The following is a 20,256-nucleotide window of genomic DNA, read 5'->3' as shown; positions in this document are numbered from 1 at the left end:
GGCGGCCACCCAGAGGACAAAGACCACACTGCACTGATTGCCAATTACCTGTTTGCAACATTGTTGCAAACGGTAATTGGAGGCACACTCATTCCTGGGTGGTCTGGTTGTTCGGTAGTTTCATTCCCTTGTTTTATTTGAATGATTCTACCGAACAACTAGAGGAATACAATTCTTTACATACATTTAACTGTCATTATACCCGGATACCATGCTTTCTATACATGTACATACACATTAAACCAGCCATATGACCAAATACACTTATTCTCATACATGTCGTGGGACAGCCCGGTACCAATCCGCTACAATATCTATTTGAAATTCTGTGATTAAAAAGGACACTAAATTAGTTCAAATTGTGACTAATTTAGATTCTGGCCAATCCAAATATCAATGTCTAGTAATTGTCAAACTATTATTATTTTAAAAGTGATAACATATCCCATGTTAATAATGGAATGTGTTACAGTTTACTTTTAGGTAGGGACAATCAATGTCAACCATATCTGGCCAAAATTCTCCACGAGGAAATCAGCAAGCAAAGGGCTAGGCAATCCTGTTGGTTCTAAGCAGTGGCATACACACGATCCGTGGGGCCCCGGTTCGAAAACTGATCCGTGGCCCCCTGTGTTTACACAGCATGGGTCGGGGCCGCAACACATGGCAATTACATGTTAAAAACATAATGTCAATGGTACCCAATAAGTATCTTACCTTCTTTGCAAATTAGCAAGCCTCCAACAAGGCCTGAGTAAACATCATGAGTGGTTTCTATATGAGAATGATATGCTCTTATCACACAATCATCCTCCATTTCTGTCGGCCCTTGGCTCAACACGGCATCCCATTTGTAAGTATAAGATTCACCGGGCTTGACATATGCACCTTTCTTAAGCGCCTCTGGATTGTTATCAGGGTACAGTGCACCTGCAAAGGAAATGCGGTTATTCCTATTGTTAATATTTCATTTTATGGCCATGTAAAGTCAGACATGTCGATTCACTAGAACTCGATGCTGAAAATATTGTGGTTGCAGCAAATTTATGCTAACAATGCGTCAATAAAATGAATCTTTTGTTAGCCATGACCTCTAGTGGTGGCATTAAAAGTGAAAGTAAACTTACAAGCTAATAAAGGCTTGGCTCTACGGGACCGCAGCATTTACTGTAATGAAAGAGAGATGACTAGCAATTGACTCTCTTACCTATAAATAAATAAAATAAGGATGAAAGAGGCCATGAGAGTCCGGTCAAGTGTTGACTTCTCTTTCTCCACTCCATGTCCTGTAGGACCGAGAGTAATTATAATAAATGGGCCAATCCATGCTCAATTAAGGGATTAACCTGTACAATTGTGATGAGCCCAGGAGCTTGGATTTTTAGTTTGCTTGGATTTTTAAACACAGTCTGACCAAAGGTGCATTTATATGGATAGAAGATCTTGTCATATTCTAAAGGTAGGGCTGGGTTGTTCTCTCATTTTGTTTACATATACAGTTGCAAGAAAAAGTATGTGAACCCTTTGGAATGATATGGATTTCTGCACAAATTGGTCATAAAATGTGATCTGATCATCATCTAAGTCACAACAATAGACAATCACAGTCTGCTTAAACTAATAACACACAAAGAATGAAATGTTGCCATGTTTTTATTGAACACACCATGTAAACATTCACAGTGCAGGTGGAAAAAGTATGTGAACCCTTGGATTTAATAACTGGTTGAACCTCCTTTAGCAGCAATAACTTCAACCAAACCTTTCCTGTAGTTGCAGATCAGACGTGCACAACGGTCAGGAGTAATTCTTGACCATTCCTCTTTACAGAACTGTTTCAGTTCAGCAATATTCTTGGGATGTCTGGTGTGAATCGCTTTCTTGAGATCGTGAGGCCCCTATCACGTGGTCTGCAGCTCACACCCGGCGGAGCTGCAGACTGGAAAGGAAGCCCACCAGACCACAGGGAGCCAGGACACTGGACCACCAGGAAAAGAAAAGGTATTACTATTAACACACTGCCACTTGTCACCCCCCACTCTGGGATCTGGCTTAAGTAAGTTAAGGTTGTTTTGGTGACTATATTATACCTTTAAGGTGATAGGGAAACACTTTTTGTTACAGCTATATACTAAAAACCTTTATTTGTAGCGCCATCACATGTTATTCCTGTTTTTCATTGAGACGATACTCTTGTGACTGTATTATTCCTGCAGCAAGGACTTTATCATGATTTATTATTAGGTAAAAATTGGATAGTTCTTTCTGCTGTTATATGATGTATCTCTTAGCCAGACTACCCTGGTCAGCCACAACATTAAAATCATCTGACTAGTATCGTGTAGGTCCCCCTTGTGCTGCCAAATCACCATTGCCATGAACGGGTGTACGTGGTCTGCAACAATCTCTTGGTAGGTGGTACGTGTCAAATTAACATCCACATGAATTCCAGTACCCAAATTTCCCAGAATAATATTGCCCAGAGCATAACATGCCTCCACCAGCCAGCCTGCTTCCCTGAGTGAATCCTGCGGTCATCTCTTCCCCATGTTAATACTGCCCATACACCCAGCCATCCATCTGATCGAAAATAAAATGTTATTCATCAGACACCTTCTTCTGCAGCTCCATGGGCCAGTTCTGACTCTCACATCCCAATGAAGGTGATTTTGGAGGTGGACAGACGTAATCAATGAGCCTTGGGTGCCCATGACCCTGACGTTGGTTCACAGCATCATACCACATAAGAATTGCCGTTTTAGAGATTCTCTGACCCAGTTGTCCAGTAATCACTATTTGTCCCTTTGTCAAAGTCACTCTGATCTTTTTGCTTGCCCATTTTTCTGCTTCCAGCACATGAAATTCAAGAACTGACTGTTCCCTTACTGCCTAATATATCCCACTCTTTGACATGGGCCATTGTAATGATATAATCAAAGTTATTGACTTCACCTGTCAGTGGTTTTAAAGCTTTGACTGACGAGTATACAGTTTGCATTTCCATGTCTGTAGGCATCTCATGTCTCAGAGTTATTCAGTGGGGCGGGTACCCCATAAATAGAAGTTGCACTGAGTGAAGGCTCTGCGTCAAAACAATATGTCCAATCTACCAACTATAGCAGAGGCTCAGGATCCCTGTTAACATCACAAGAACATGTAATTGCTGCTCACTACTGCATGTCTCCAGGAGCAGGGGAAAAGATGTTAAAAAAATTCATATAATTGCCTTTCAGACCTTTGAGGTGTTTTTACTATTTTATTATTCAGTATGTTTTTGTTTATTTGTGCTCATATCTTGGTCACAATGCATAAATGTAATATTTTCTCATGTGTGCTTATCTATCTATATATCTTTCTATATATTTGTATGTGGATTTTATGTTATTCTGTCTGAGCTTTATTAACAAGATCCTTTTTGCCTCCTCATTTTATGACAATTTAGAACTTGAACTCAGCAACTCTTCATCTGCATTATTTATTTCTTTCTTTCTTTTTTTTTTTTTTTTCAATTCTTTATTTTTGCACTCGACAGGTAAGGCAGATGTATCACGAGTATGAGGCTTGCGCAGAAGCCAGATTACATAATGATCATACTTAGACACACAAGGATTGACAGCCAACGTAATTTCAAATCACTATTAAACTTATACATAATCTGCCTCCTACCAAGGTTTTTGTCTGGCGGAGCAAGTGTACTTTAACTGTGATGCTTGCGCAGAAGCCACTTCATTACATACCGTCATGAGGCTATCAATCTGGTATCTAGTCAATCATAACGGTAATCCCCACTATAACCCGGTCCCGGGCCTCTCATGGGTTGCCTCCTATCGAGGAAATTTTTAACTTTGAACTTTATGAGCCTAATATCAGGGTTGCCAATGTACGATGGCACCCCAGTGAGGTAGCCTAGAGGCTCTGCTGCTCCTTCAAACCCTTTAATCAGGCTAGAGAGGAGAGAGTGAAGAAAAAGAATAATAAAAAACAGAGACATAGGAAAAGTGAAAAAGAGAGGTCAAAGAGGGGGGGGAGAGAGGAGAAGAAAGAGATAAGGGTGGAAAGCCACAGCTCGCAGCGAAGAAGCTATAAGTGGTAGAGGGGGAGGGGAGGAGGGAGGAGGGGGGCCCACCGAGAAGCGATCAATGTTCGGTTATCATCCTGGATACTCCTGGATACACCTGGTCACAGGCCATGGGTCTGTCCACTTCCGCCCCTGTTCGATCCCAGGGTACAGTTGTCCCACGGTTCCCATATCTTCACGAATTTCTCTACAGATCCTTTCACCCTTGCCGTCAACTCATCCATTATTCTGCAGTCCCTTATTTTAGGTACAACTGTTAGCATGTCGGGGCCTTCCGGCGACAGCCATGCGGTAGCAATTGCTCTGCGAGCACATAGGGTCACCTTGTTTATTAAGGTCTGTTCTCTTCTGGGCCAGCCCTCCACAGATCTATTAAGTAGATATGTCCATGGATTCAGAGGTAAGGGCCTGCCGAAGATGCTTGTCAGAATATCTTTGACCGATGTCCAGAAGACCTGGACCTTCGGGCATTCCCACCACATATGTAGATAAGTGCCGCGCGATCCACAGCCCCTCCAGCAATTGTCGGTATCTGTTTTGTGCATATGGTAGAGTTGTACGGGCGTAGTATACCAACGTAGCATGGTTTTCCACGACTGCTCTTGAAATGTGGTACAAATGGAAGCTTTGGTGTTCGCTTCCCACATCTCCTGCCATTTGATCCCTTCTAGTACTTCTCCCAGGTCCGATTCCCATTTATCCGTGTATGGTAAGTTTCCCCATTCCTTGTTCTTCTCGCTGAGGTGGGCGTATAAGAGCGTTATTGATCCCTTGGGGGTTACACCGTGTAAGCACATAGACTCATAAAAGGTCATCCGTCTCATAGCTGCTTCTTTGATATGTGGTTGTCTGGCGAAATCCCGGATCTGAAGGTATCGAAAGAAATCCGCAGGGGTCAAGTGGGTGCCTTGTTGGAGATCAGTAAATAGGATTATACTTCCATTCAGGTATAGCTGGTGGATCCGTTGTAGTCCGGTCCTTTCAATTTGCCGGAAATCCCTAGGAGCCATTCCCGGGGGGAAGTCACGGTTTCTTAGTATTGGGGTGAGGGGGGATGGCGATGATGCAAGACTGTATCTGGATCTGCTGCGGTCCCAAATTTGGATGGAGTTAAGAACGGCCGGGCACGTCGTCCTTATTATTGGTCTGCTTTCTTTCGAGGCCCACATGGTGAATTGAGGGGCGTCTGAGCCGACCATCATGGACTCTATGTGGGTGGGGAGTGCCACATCGCCACTTGTGTCAGTTGTGCAGACAGGTAATAAAATACAAGTTTGGTAGGCCTAGTCCGCCTCTATCTTTGCGTCTGTAAAGCACTTGCCTGGATATTCTATGCCGCTTGTTGTGCCAAATGAAATCTCCTATTGATTTTTGTAACGGGCCTAGTTGAGATTTAGCAACATGGATTGGTAGGGCCTGAAACAAGAACAGTATACGCGGGAGGATGTTCATTTTCACTGCATATATCCTACCTATCCAGGATATAGGTTTATCGGTCCAATTTTCCATGTCGTTGATCAATGATCGTATCATGGGGGTGTAATTGGCAGCGTAAAGGCGACTCGTGTCCTCCGTCAGATGAACCCCTAAGTATGTCAAGGTCTCTGTTTCTATCCGGATCTTGTGGGTATCCTGTATCTTCCTTGTCTCATCTGCTGTCATACCTATCGGCAAGGCGCTTGATTTCTGCATGTTGGCTTTGTAGCCTGAGGATTTCCCGTACTCCGTTATCACGGTCCGCAAGGCTGTTATGGATTCTCCTGGGTTCGTTAGTGTCAGGAGGATATCATCTGCGTACGCCGATACGGTAAATTCTTTATCGCCCAATTTAACTCCGCAGATCCCCGGGTGGCGGCGTATAGCTTGCAGAAGAGGTTCCAATGCCAATGTAAAGAGTAGGGGGGATAGAGGGCATCCCTGTCTAGTCCCATTAAAAAGTCTGAAGGGGGACAATGGGGCACCTGCTATCTGTATTTGGGCCTTCACATTGTGGTACATCGCTCTCGTCATTGCAATATATTCTAGAGGGAATCCCAAGTGTTTCATGACCGTAAACAGGAATGGCCACCGGACCCTGTCGAAGGCCTTTTTGGCGTCAATAGACACCACCAATGTCGGGGCAGCTACAGTTGTTTGTTTCCATATTAAGTCGATATTCCTCCTGGTGTTCTCAAACAGCTGCCTGCCCTGTATAAAGCCAACCTGGTCTGCATGAATGAGCGAGTTCATGAGTGGATTTAACCTATCTGCTTGTACCTTAGCTAAAATTTTCAGATCGTGGTTGATCAATGAAATGGGTCGAAAATTCTCGGGATAAAGGGGGTCCTTATTCGGTTTGGGCAATAAAATTATGGTGGCCAAGGTCATGTCAGGATTTAAGTGTCCACCCTGGCGTAGGTCTGCAAATAGGCGTACTAAATGTGGGGTTAGCTCTTCCCTAAAGGATTTATAATAGGAACCATCAAATCCGTCAGGGCCCGGTGCCTTGTTGCCTTTCAAACTGGAGATGGCCTTGTCCACGTCTTCTTCCGTGATGTCCATGGCCAGGCTAGATGCGGCCTCCCTGTCCAGTCCAGACATCTCTAGTCCATTAAGGTAAGCGAGGATGTTCTGTTCTTCAGCTAAACCGGTTGCTTCAGTTTCTGGTGTGTGGTTATAAAGTCGCTTGTAAAAGTCCTCGAAGACCCTGGCGATCTCCCTGGGTTCGGACGTGGTCGTTCCATCCGGGCGTTTGATTGTCGTGATATGTGGCCTGTTGTGCCTAGGTCGTAGTGTTCTGGCCAGGAATGTGTCCAGTTTGTTTGCGGTTTCAAAGTAAGTGCGTCTGGTCCAGGTCATGGACTTAGCCGCGTCATCTAGCAATAGCGTTCGAATAGACCTTCGCACTGAGCCGAGCTGTGCAAGTGTATCTCCATCAGGCGCAGATTGGTGTTTTTGTTCCAATGTTCGCAGTTGGCTCAATAGGATTTCTAATTGTTGGTGTTTCAGCTTTTTCTTTCTGGTGGCCAATTTAATTAAGGTTCCTCTTATTACTGCCTTATGTGCCGCCCACACCGTGCCGGGGTTCACTTCTGGGGTGTCATTCGTGGCAAAATATTCTGTTATCTCTCTCCGAACCTGCTCCGTGATTTGAGGGTCCCGCAGGAGGGACGTGTTTAGTTTCCACGTCCATGGTGAGGCTATGCATAAGTTCCCTAGGACTATGGATACATCTGCGTGGTCAGACCACGAGATATCACCCACCATCGACTTTACGACGCGTGCCATTCCGGTACCATTGGTCAGAAAGAAATCTATCCGGGAATAAGTTCCATGGGGAGCGGAGTAGAAAGAGTAATCTTTAGTATCCGGGTGGTGGGCACGCCATACATCCATCAATCCAGTCACATCCATGAATTGCTTGAGAAGGCGGTCCTGACCGCCTCGTCCCTGCGAACGTGGCCCCCCGTCCCTGGAGCTCCTATCCACAGCTGGGCATGGGGTAGCGTTAAAATCGCCCCCCCATGAACACCATACCATGCGGTAATCCTGATATCTTTTCCCGTAGTACTGTCCAGAACTCAGCCTCAGCTCTGTTCGGAGCATATATGTTCAAAAGGTGCACGGTATGGGAGTGCAGAGTGCCTGAAACTGTAATATAGCGACCTTCTGGGTCAACCTCATGAGATGTCACTTGAAAGGGGCAACTGCGCCTGATCAGAACGGCCACCCCATTACATTTTCGGTGAGATCTAGCCTCATACGTTCCAGCGTACGTTTGGTCTCTCAATTTAAACTGTGCCTGTTTTGGTAAATGGGTCTCCTGTATGAAAGCTATATCCGCCTTCATTCTTTTCAATTCCTTAAACATGAGGCGGCACTTCTTAGGGGCATTGAGCCCTTTAACATTCAGGGAAACTATCTTGATCTCCATCATGAGGTGTTGTAGTTACTCGCGCCAATTGGAGGTTGCGTCCGGTAGCCCATCATCCGCACGCCCGTAGTCTCGGTGGGACCCCCATCCCATCCCCCCCAGCCCCTCAGGGTGAAATAGAAGAAAGGAGGAAAGAGCAAAAGACCAGAAGGTAGAAAGAAGTATAAAAAGAAGAGTAGGAAAGAAGAGATGTAAGGAGTGGCTTCTGGACAGAGTCCATTGCCATAGGATTCTGGACTTACCATCAGCCAGAATAGTGTGTGGAGCACGATCCCACTTCCCAGCCACGATCAACGTCGGAAGGAACAGCGGGATCCAGGCTCCGACTCCCATGCGCCCTGTCAAATGTAATAAGGACCATATATTTTATATCTTGGGACCAAAGAGGTTATCCGGCACCAGGGAGGCCCTTCAGTCCCCCCACCCATATCAAGAACCGAGGGTATTCTCTCCAATTTCTGCTACCTAGCGGGAAATTCAGGGTTCAGCCCTGGATCCAGAGGTCGAGCCTCTCCAAGCCTTGGCCGCCCCCCCGCATCCCTGGCCGCCCGGTCCCCCCGACACCCCCCCACCCCCGTGTTTAAGTAAATAACAGGAATTTGAAACATTCAAAACAGAGTAAAAAACATACCGATAGTACATTCTAATCACCGATTTCTAACCATGTGTGCATCATTCCCACAATACTGCAAAGCTATCTAGTGTACATTAGGTGAACTATGTTAAATGGGCCTGGGGCGGTGTGGTGGTTCCTTCATCCCTCCCTGTCGGGCTATTTAGTGAGTAGGGTCAGGCCCCATCCTGCGTCAAATCGAAGACCCCTCCATATGGCCGTGGGCATCCCCGGTGAGAGGGAGAAACGGGAGATCCTCATAATTACCATTTTACGAGCTTCCCCTGATGCTACATCCCATATAGGTTTGGCTGTTTGATGAGGTAATTGGCCCCATAGCCCCCCTCTCCCAGTGGTCCCCGTAAGCAACAAGTGAAATCGCATGGGTCTCAGAGGGTATGGTCACTACCCCTAACTTCCTCTTATGTTACAAACCAGTCCCTCCCAGTTATGTCTTTATTAGTCCAGTGCTGTCTGCTGGGGAATACACATGTGTTTACACATGTGTTACGGGAGTCCTCCCCCCTGATTGTACTGCAGTAGGACTAAACTCCTCCGTGAGGAGTCAATGGAGGGGGGTGTAGGTTATATTACGAGAGCTCCATGTCTTCAGACCCCGTACCTCCCCTTATCTGCTTATCTCCCTCCCCCAGTCAAGATAACATATCCCTTGCGGAAAACTCTAAAAACTATGCAGATTGCCATTTATCAACTTCATGTGTAATAAAGGAGCTGCTGCACAATATCACACAGGAACAAAAAAAGAAAACTTAACACGCATAAGTATGCCGTATACCTCCCATACATGTAGCATGTGAGAGGTGTCTCACATAAGCGTCCATTATAGTCAAGGTGTCCCCGTACGGGAAGTCCTTTTAGATATGTCGACCTCGTCGGTTCCCCGTCCCAATCTCTCCCCCCACCCAAATGATGCGTTTACCCTCAGAAAAAAGAAGCGGAGTATGTCACCAAACGTAAGGGGTGGAATCCCCTCTCCCGTCCCCCCCACCCAAGGGCACACAAGCGGGATTCCCTCTCACCCAGTCTCCCACTGTATTCTCAGCCGTGTGAGGTAAAAAAGAAAACTTACGGCTCCCGGGTGCGTCATCAGCGGTCAGCGGATCCCAGTCGGTGCGCAGCTGTGAAAGTTCCTCCGGGTAAGGGGTTACAGTTGGGAGATCCAGTGGCGGTTGGACGTCCAGCCCTTGAAAGAAACAAAGAGGATCACCTCCAGGCATGAGGGTGTGCATTCGGTCTCTGTGGAAGACATTTAATTTGAAGCGGTACCCCCAGGCATATCTGAGGCCTGCTCCTCGCAGGGTCCCAGTGATAGGCCGCCAGTCCCTCCTTCTTTGTAAGGTGGAGGGCGACAGGTCTTGGTAGAGGGACAATACAGTGTTCTTATAGCGTATAGGGCCGTCTCGGCTTCTCTTAATGACCGCTTCCTTAGTTGTGAAATAGAGGAATCGGACGACGACATCTCTTGGGGTGTTGGAATCAGGCCTCTGCTTTCTCATAGCCCTGTGGGCCCGCTCAAGGATCCAGTGGTCCTCCGGTATTGTAGGTAGAAGCGGCTTTAATATAGTTAGCAGGAGCCCCTGCAGATCTTCGCCCCTCTCCTCCGGTAGGCCCCTTATTCGGAGGTTGTTCCTCCTGGAGCGGTTCTCAATATCCTCCAGGGCCATTTCAGAGTCCACCATGTGTCTCGTAACGTGGTTCACCCTGTCGATCAGGTCATTGTGGGCCCGAGATGAATCATCCATGCGCTCCTCCAGGGGCGCCGTGCGCTCTCCCAGAGCCCCGATGTCGGCTTGGAGGACAGCTGTGGATCTTGCTATCTCCCCCGCCAGGTATGTCTTGACTTCGGCGAGTTTTGCCAGTACAAGGTCCTGGTCTGTAGGGGGTGTCCTGGTAGTTGCACGAGGCGAGCCCTGTGGGGAGGCTCCGTCGCCATCTTGGGTCCCGGCCCTGCATGGCCTGTGGGACGTGAGGAGGTCGAGAACGGTGCCCCCGGACTCCGTGGCCCGCCTCAATTGTTTCTTGGGGGCTTTCTTGTCCATGTTGGTTGTCCCAGGTGGGGGAAATTCTGTACAGTTGGTCGCTTTTTGTTGCTTTTGGGCGCTAGGGTAGCGGAGCTCTAGCAAGGCACGTCTATTCCCATCGACGGCCAAACCACGCCCCTCGCTATCTTTCTTTTTTAATCTGAGATTGAAGCTACATTGACAAATATTTCCAACTCTTGACATACATCTGGCAAATATGCCTTTAGGCTTATGAAAATGTTTACTAAGTAACCGTTGCATATATACCCTGTTCCAAATTAAGTGTCACAAAGATTAAATATTTGTTTTTTCAGTTTCTCATGGATGGCATTGTGTCTCAGGGCTCTTTTGATCACTAAAAACAATCTCGGACACCTGTGATAATTAGATTGCCAGGTAAGCCCAATATAAGGAAAAACTACTAAAGAAGGGTGTTCCACATTATTAAGCAGAGCTCCATTTTAATGCAATATGGGGAAGAAAAAGGATCTATCTGCTGCCGAAAAGAGTGAAATAGTTCAATGCCTTGGACGAGGTATGAAAACATTAGATATTTCATGAAAACGTAAGCGAGATCATCGCACTATTAAGAGATTTGTGGCTGATACAGAGCACAGACGGGTTCGTGCAGATAAAGGCACATTGAGGAAGATTTCTGCCAGATCCATGCATCGGATCAAGAGAGCAGCTGCTAAAATACCATTACATAGCAGCAAACAGATATTTGAAGCTGCTGGTGCCTCTGGAGTCCCACGGACATCTAGGTGTAGAGTCCTCCAGAGTCTTGCAACTGTGCATAAACCTTCTATTCGGCCACCACTAACCAATGCTCACAAGCAGAAACGGCTGCATTGGGCAGAAAAATACACGAAGACTAATTTTCATTCATTGATCACTGATCACTGTTTACTGATGAGTGCCGTGCAGCCCTGGATGGTCCTGATGGATGGAGTAGTGGATGGTTGGTGGACGGCCACCCTGATTCAACAAGGCTGTGATGTCAGCAAGGCGGTGGTGAAGTCATGTTTTGGGCCGGAATCAAGGGAAGAGAGCTGGTCAGCCCCTTTAGGGTCCCCGAAGGTGTAAAGATGACCTCTGCAAAGTATGTGGAGTTTCTGACTGACCACTTTCTTCCCTGGTACAAAAGGAAGAACCATGCTTTCCGTAATAAAATCATCTTCATGCATGACAATGCACCATCTCATGCTGCAAAGAATACATCTGCATCAATGGCTGCTATGGGTATAAAAGGAGAGAAAGTCATGGTGTGGCCTCCATCCTCTAGCAAAAGATCTATGAGGGTGGGATCCTGAGTTTACATCCAAACAGAAGCTCTGGGAGGCTATTCTGACATCTTGCAAACAAATTCAAGCAGAAACTGTCCAAAAACTCACAAGTTCAATGGATGCAAGACTTGTGAAGCTGCTATCAAACAAGGGGTTCTATGTTAAAATGTAACGTGACCTGTTAAATTGTTTAAAAAGTTAAAATGTTGTTATAAGTTTGATTGAAATAGCTTTTGATTTCAGGAAATATGCAGCAAACACAACAAATGACAATTTTCAGTTCTTTACAACCTATAAAGTGTTTTGAAACTTACTGTGCGTAATAATTTGGAACAGTGCATTGTAAGTTTTTTATGTTTAAAAAAAATACTGTTATCATTAGGAGGTTTGTTCAATAAAATTTGAATTGTACTCTTCATAGTTGATAACATGAGAATTATGCTGACTGTTATTTACATCAATTATTTAGGTAAATGAGAAAAATATAATTTGCATAATAATTTGGAACAGGGTGTATATATATTTTTTCATTTTAGTCTTTCATTGTTATAGTCTATGAATTTTTTATATTTATTAGAAATACTTTGAGTATGTTCTTATGGCAGAATTACCTTCTTTCTCTTTTGTGTACTCAACCCCATGTGGGTGCAAACTGTATGCTCTAGATGCAAAGTTCTTAAGATGAACAATGATGGTATCTCCAACTTCTGCTCTGAAAATAGGTCCCAGAAATCCCAGCCAGTTTGGTTTTTTAATTTCTACTTTATAGGTGTCGTCAGTGTATTGTAGGTAAACAGCTTTCTTATAAATTTGTCCAATTCTGTTTGTATTATTCAATAAAAATATGGATGCGTGTCTGAAATGGAAGAGACAAAATCACAACTGATTGTTTTTTGTTTTTTTAAATCATTTCATGGCAATTTTGTTCAATATGTATAGCAACCACTACTATCTACTATTTATCCACTATCTATCTACTATATCTACTATTTCTAGGAAATTTAGAAGTTGAGGCTGCAAGTGCCATATAGTTGATTTTTAGATAACTCTCCTTTGGAAAAAAAAATGAGAAGAGCCATCACTTACAAGACCTCTCTATTTAAAGATGGTCCTCTGCTTGCTTGCTGTTTTTGCATTAGGTTCAGGATTGTTAGATTCCTGCTAAAGTTAAAGTCAGTGGTGGGACTACATCAGGTTCGTCTGCACTGGAGTCCGCACACTGAGTGGGCCCACAGTGTGGCCCATGCACTTAGGCTATACTGTGTCCCCTCTCACATTATCAGCCAGTGCTGGGAGGAATTGAGAGGTGGAGCGGAGGGTGGCTAGCAAATTACCAGCATGAGTGTCATCGCATGTTTCTGTGTGTCTGTGTATATGTATGTTTTTTAGTGTTTGTATCTATGTGTCTGTGTATCTGTATATGTATATGTGTCATTGTTTGTATCTATGTGTTTGTGTCATTGTGTGTGTCTGTGTATCTGCATGTGTACCAGTCTGTGTATCTGTGTGCCTGTGAATCTGCATGTGTGTGTATCTGTGAATAAGTGTATCTGTTTGTTATTGGGTGTGTCTGTGTATCTTCATGTGTGTGAGTGTTTGTATCGGACTGTCTATTGATCTGCATGTGTGTCTGTGTATCTGAATGTGATTCAGTTCGTGTGTATCTGTATGTGTGTTAGTGTCTGTACATGCATGTGTGTGTGTAACAGTGTGTGTGGCCGTGTATGTGTATATGTGCATACAAATGAATATTACAAGTTTGTGTATTTTGCATTGCCTGTTTATTAATAAAACAATCTGTAACATTGTGCCACTCGGGGGAGTATGTTTTAATTACACCTTCTTAAATGTTACTGTTTCTTTTTAGTCTCTCACGTTCTATGGAGTTGAATACTTAGGAGGGTTGCATTTAAAATGTTTTTCTTTCATTTGCTTATGAAAGTTTTCTGTTAGAGATTTTACTAGATGCATTATTTTTGTGATTCAGTGCTCCAATTTTTAATTGTTTGCCAAGAAACATAACAACCCAAAACATTTCATAAATACGAAAATCACTCTCCAGTTTTCTCCTTTTTCCTTCTATGGAAACCCATTACAAAATCTCTAAATGAGATTGATAAATGAGAAAATGTGATAGCAACTCGTGGAATTAATCTAAGAATACATCAATTATGCAAATTAACTTTCAAATGCTGTTGAAGTGTAAACATTTGCTTTTAATCTCATGATAAAAATGACTGCCAAAACTTTTAGTCTAATTAAAGAAGAGTAAATAAGAATTGAAGTAAGAGATGATTGATATAGAAAATTATAATAGAATATTAGAAACTTTTTGTTACTTGCTTCCTTTTATGTGATGTGGATTTGGTTCATCCTGTGATGGCTGTGTCTTGCCAAGGTTCATTATGAGTTAATATGAGGCTCAGTGAGTGTTGTTCTAAGATGTTTCAAACGTCATAGTCAGTCATAGTCAGTGATTTCAAACAATGTACTGGATAGGTTAACAAAGTACAAGGTTGAGGACCATTGTTAATGACCTCTACCAAGACCATTGTTAATGACCTGGACCTTTACATTTAACAATTTGGCAAAAACAAGTTTAATTCATGACATCACGGTAAAGTCTTACCCAGGTGCTTGATAAACACCCGATAGGATCGAAACGTTGCTGCTTTTGCCCCCAATAAAGCTGATATTTATCCTGGAGTGCTTGAACCATTATTTATTCTGCATATCTTCGAAGGGAGGCCTGGCCAGCCCTGACTTCAGAGCACCTGGGTATTTGGTGAGTGTGAGTATGTCTTTAATGCCAAGGTGCTTGTCCAAAATGTGATCATGGCATACTTTTGACATGTAAGTAATATTGATTATGTGATATTGTTTCAAGGGTATAAAACAAAGCAAGACCTTCTATTAGGTAGAATATTACTAAGACTGCTTGAATATTCCATGTAACCCATTGTTGTCTGTACTAGCATATTCTCATTCATTGACTGTTTGGACAGGTGCTAATAAATATCACAGTGAGAAAAAGCAAACATTTGTTTCTCTGCATATTTCTGTAACAAGATTGACTAATGGGAATAGGCAGGAACCACTGGGTTCCATGCAAGATCTACAGAGGGACCTCTGTGCTAACAATGCTGCTGACTGTCTGATAACAAACAGCAAAATAAGTTCTAATAGGTTAGATCATTCCTATTAGGGAGGGGGGAGTGACTGGACTCTACCATTTCTTAATATTACATTAAGCAAAAGTTGTTTTGATGCCTCTAGTATCCCTTTAACATTTCAGACAGAAAGATTTCCATAGCAGTTTTAAATATCTTTTTTTCTAGAAAAATATGTTTTAATTGTATGTACTGTGTAGGTATTTTGCTCAAATGCAGACAGTCTTTTTACATTCTGTTGCACATTTTCAGTAAGCTATACTGCTAGTAATACCGTTAGGGTCCTTACAAATACTAATAAGCAAGGTATTTCACCATTTTTATTTGTCTATTTTTGTCACACCTTCTGTATGTGAGAACAAGCGCATTTTTGCTTTTATACTAACATTTCAGATCTTTTGTGACTTATGCAAAATGATGACCACTGTTTATGGTTAAAAACTTTAATTCCTCAAATATTTTTTACAGGTTGAATGAATCAGTGAAAAATTTTAATTTTGAAGATTGTTTTTAATCTGTACACCAAATTGCTTTGATATGATTTGTTTATATGCTATCTATGCATCTCTTTTGCAAATATTTTTACAATTAAAAAGTTTGTGCTTGGTAGTGAAGGGGTTAAAGAGCTATGTAAAACGTGTCAAATTACCCTTAAGTAGGTACCCAGACATACAGTGGTGGAACTACTGCCGGAGCCCCGGTGGCCTGCACCGGGGCTCAGGGCCGTCTTTAATGCTGACTGGACCCTGGGCAAGCATTGGCTTGGGCCCCCTGGTCCCCTCCCGTCCACCTTCTAACATGAAAACAAGCCTTCCACCCAAAGACACACACAAAAAAACCCCACACACATAGATCGTAGACTTAGCCACACTTATTTTTTTTTTTTTTGAATTCTTTATTTTTGTTGTGCATTGTATAACAATCGGCTTGATCAGCCACAATAGCAGTCGTAACGTGGCATATATGAATACAGTACATTTTTAGTTACGTAATAGAAACTAAGACACATTAATTGAGCTTCTCTGGCATATAGGTGTCGGCACATTTTTAAGTGTGTATTACTTGGAGAACAGGTTAGTCAAGAAGGTAAAACAGGTTAATAACAAATTAACAACAAGATAAGGTCTATAGCCCTACAGAATACAGAGCGGTCTCGCTTGTCCAGTGCGCGGGCCAGAATAAGGTCAACACACTTGTCTCGCTAAACACGTCGTGGGTCCACTATGTGTGTAATTTACTAAACTGGTCGGACTAGACTTATGATAAACAAAAAAACAAAAACAAAAATGCGAGTCTACAGATATCGGATCGTATAGGTGTTTGGTTTACTGTGCGGAGTACGATACGCTATCACACTACCTTTGTCTGCGCTGGGGTGTAGTTGAGCAGTGGCTTATAGACGCGGTATAAAAATGCAATGGGGCTGCGCGTGCATAGTCTAAAGCATGACATGTGGTGCATACTGGAGCCTTTGTGGCGGGTGTGTCCCCGGGACGCATCCCCCAAACATTCGCTTAAATCATAATACTTTATACAGAGTACATAATTAAAATGCTATCTGAAAGCAGTAATTAGGATAGAAGAGATAGGTAAATGCGAAAAATAAGGCAGCCAGTCCCCTTCTGAAGGATTCAGGTGGTGGTTACAGTCTACGTAGTGCGGGTGGGTCCGCCTGCAACAAAGGGTTCGGAGGTAGCAGGATTCCACTTGTGTGGCTTGTGGGTCGTGCGATGTCGCCGCATGGCATCCGCTGGAAGGCCCAGGGTGGGGAGGAGGGCTTCAGCCTCCTGTAAGTCCACTACTAGGTGCGTGGCCTCTCCATGCAGCACTTGGAGTTTACAGGGTGAGCGCCATCTGTATTGGACGTTGCGCTCGCGGAGCAGGGTGGTGAAAGGCCTGAGGGTAGAGCGCCAGGCCATAGTTCCCCTTGATAGGTCAGAGTAAATTGATAATGTCATGTCCTCAAAGACGATCGGCGCTGTGTGTCGGATTGCGGCCAGTATGGTTTCTCTGTCCTGTCGCTTCTGGAATTTGATGATTAAGTCCCTGGTTGCTGCTGGTGGGGCCGTTGGTGGTTTAGGGATCCTAAATATGCCCTCGAGGCCCACTCCTTTGGCCTGCTTTGGCGGCAGTATTGTGCTCACCAGACGCCTCACGAGGTGGGGGAGTTCAGCTTCAGGGACTGATTCAGCTATGCCTCTGACCTTGAGGTTCTGGGCGCGTCTGGAGTCTTCCATTGCTGCCATGGCCTGTTCCACCTTTATTTGTTGTTGTTGCATCAGTTTCGTCTCCTGTTGGAGTGAGGCTATCTGCCTGGTATGCGTGTGGGAGTAGTGCTCCACGGTTGCCACACAGTCGGTGAGGCCTTTTATGTCCCTCTGCATGTCCGCCACGTCCTCCTGAAAGTTCCGTCGGAGTTCTGCCAGCAGCTCCTTCATTTCCAATTTCGTGACCGGAGCTGTGTCGGGCTGCGTAGCAGGTTTTACGGTAGGTTTCTCCGGTGCCTGCATCGTGGGCAAGCAGGTCTCGTCCGGCTCAGAGAGCAAGTCGTCGGAATCTTCAAAGCCGTCCATGTAGGCGTCATGACAGGCTCGGGGGCGCCTTGCGCTCGCCGCCACAGATCTCCTATGCTGGTGCCCTGTCGGGGTGGATCGGGCTTAGGTTTCTTACTTTTCCTGCCCATAACCGCTGCCCACTTGGGTGGCTGGTCCGCTTTTGGGGGGTGATATTTCGGGTTTTTGGGGTCTTTTAGGTCGATTTCCTTGGGAGCTCACTGTGGATGCAACCTGTCGGTTCGGCAGTTGGCTCCGCCCCCCCACACTTATTTTTTACCTAGTGAAAATACACACACAGACACACATGCAGATGCAAACACTGACACAAATGCAGACTCACACATGCACAGGCTTAGACATACACAGGTACATACATCTAAATACACAGACAGATACACAGACACACAGGTGCATACACAGATACACACTGGCACACATACAGATATACAGATACTCACTAACAAACATGCAGACACACACTAAAAGACAGATACACAGACAAAAACACCCTGACATATATGCATATACACACAATAACACACATACAGATATATACACGGACACACATGTAGTTACACAAACACACACTAAGACATACAGACACACATACTGACACATATTCAGATACAGAGACAGATACACAGGGGCACACACTGACACACATGCAGATACACAGACACAAATACAGACACACTGGCACACATGCAGGTACACATACACAAATACACATACAGAGACTCATACAGACACAAAGATACACATATAGACCGATACACACAGATACACAGACACATGCATACACACATAAAGACAGCTATAAACACAGAAACATACATACAGATATACAGATATACATACAGATAGATATACACAGAGACACACAGACCCGCATGCATATACACATACAGACAGATACACACACAAACAGACACATGCACAGACAGATATACACACAGAAACACACAGATACACATACAGTCAGATACACACACAGACTGATAAACATGCAGACAGATATACACACACAGACACACAGACCCACATGCATATACACATACAGAAAGATACACACACAAACAGACACATGCACAGACAGATATACACACAGAAACACACAGATACACATACAGTCAGATACACACACAGACTGATAAACATGCAGACAGATACACACACACAGACACACACACACACACAGACCCACATGCATATACACATACAGACAGATACACAAACAAACACATCCACATACAGACAGATATACACACAGAAACACACAGATACATACACAGACTGATAAACATGCAGACAGATATACACACAGACACACAGACCCACATGCATATACACATACAGACAGATATACACACACAGACTGATACACATGGAGACAGATATACACACACAAACAGACATACATGGAAAATATACAATTCAGTCACCCTCCTGTTTTCTACCTTTTGGCTGCAGGAGGGTGACTTACCTGTGGTCCAGTGGCTGTCTGAGGCTGTTGGGAGTTGAGCTCTCTCCCAGTCCGCGCTCCTCCTCTCTTCCTCCCTCCCGCGTGGCATTCTCTGTGTTAGCTAGGAGGAAGTGACTGCACTTCCTCCTAGCGCTGACCTCATCACTGGGGGCCCGGTCGCGCTGTTAAAGCGCTGCAGCACTGACCGGGCGCCTGCAGACTCATTGCCATCGGGTGGCCCTAAGAGCATGGGCCACCCGATGGGGCCCATCATCGTGTGGCCCGCAGTGGTCTGCCCGCACGTACCACAGCGACCGGCGGGCTCAAGGGGCAGCTGCTTTGGGCCCCCTAGGAATGACAGGGCCCGGGGCAGTTGCCCCTTTTGCCCCGCATTAAAGACAGCCCTGCCGGGGCTCATCAGATGGCCCATATCATTTGGGCCCCGGTGATATCTGTTGGCTGAGAGGCAGTGGTGTACATACCGCGGTCGCAGGGGTCGTAGCTGCGCCTGGGCCAAGGGGCCCGGCCTGCAGGCCCCCGCGACCGGGTACCAGCTGCCACGTTTTGCGGCCCTGGCCCGCGCGGGAAACCGCTGGGGCTGCATGTTAAGGGGTCCATCGGGTAGCCCATGCTGTCAGGGCCACCCAATGGAGATGGATTTTCAGGGGGCCCGGTCAGCGCTGGGCGCGTTAACAGCGCGACCAGTCCCCCTATGACGACGTCATCACTGCTGGGAAGAAGTGACTCCCCGGTCACTCCTCCCAGCAATCAGAGCCCGTGTGGGAGGAAGGAGGAGGGAGTCAGAGTGGGAACTCTGACTCCCATCAGGCTGGGCCCCACTGGACCCCAGGGAAAGTCACAAAAGGTAGGAAACATTTTGTATATGTATGTGTCTGTATGTGTGTGTCTGTATGTGTGTGTCTGTGTCTATGTGTGTGTGTCTCTGTATGTGTGTCTGTGTCTCTCTGTATGTGTGTGTGTGTCTGTGTCTCTGTATGTATCTCTGTATGTGTGTGTCTATGTATGTGTGTGTGTGTCTCTCTGTGTGTATGTCTGTGTCTCTGTATGTGTGTGTCTGTGCCTCTGTATGTGTATGTCTCTGTATGTGTGTGTGTCTGTGTGTATGTATGTGTCTGT

General features: G+C 45.0%; 1 protein-coding gene across 1 annotated transcript in view; it reads right to left on the bottom strand.

Annotated features, from left to right (window-relative positions):
• The window catches only part of LOC134586726 (ceruloplasmin-like), a 142,823-nt gene that overhangs the window by 94,382 nt on the left and 28,185 nt on the right, over positions 1–20,256 (bottom strand). The window contains 2 exon segments of the mRNA XM_063442482.1: positions 718–930; positions 12,544–12,788. Coding sequence (XP_063298552.1) covers positions 718–930; positions 12,544–12,788 — 458 coding nt within the window.

The sequence above is a fragment of the Pelobates fuscus genome, chromosome 2 (assembly GCF_036172605.1).
Source record: "Pelobates fuscus isolate aPelFus1 chromosome 2, aPelFus1.pri, whole genome shotgun sequence".
NCBI lineage: Eukaryota > Metazoa > Chordata > Amphibia > Anura > Pelobatidae > Pelobates > Pelobates fuscus.
This window is presented reverse-complemented; position numbering and strand designations above follow the sequence as displayed.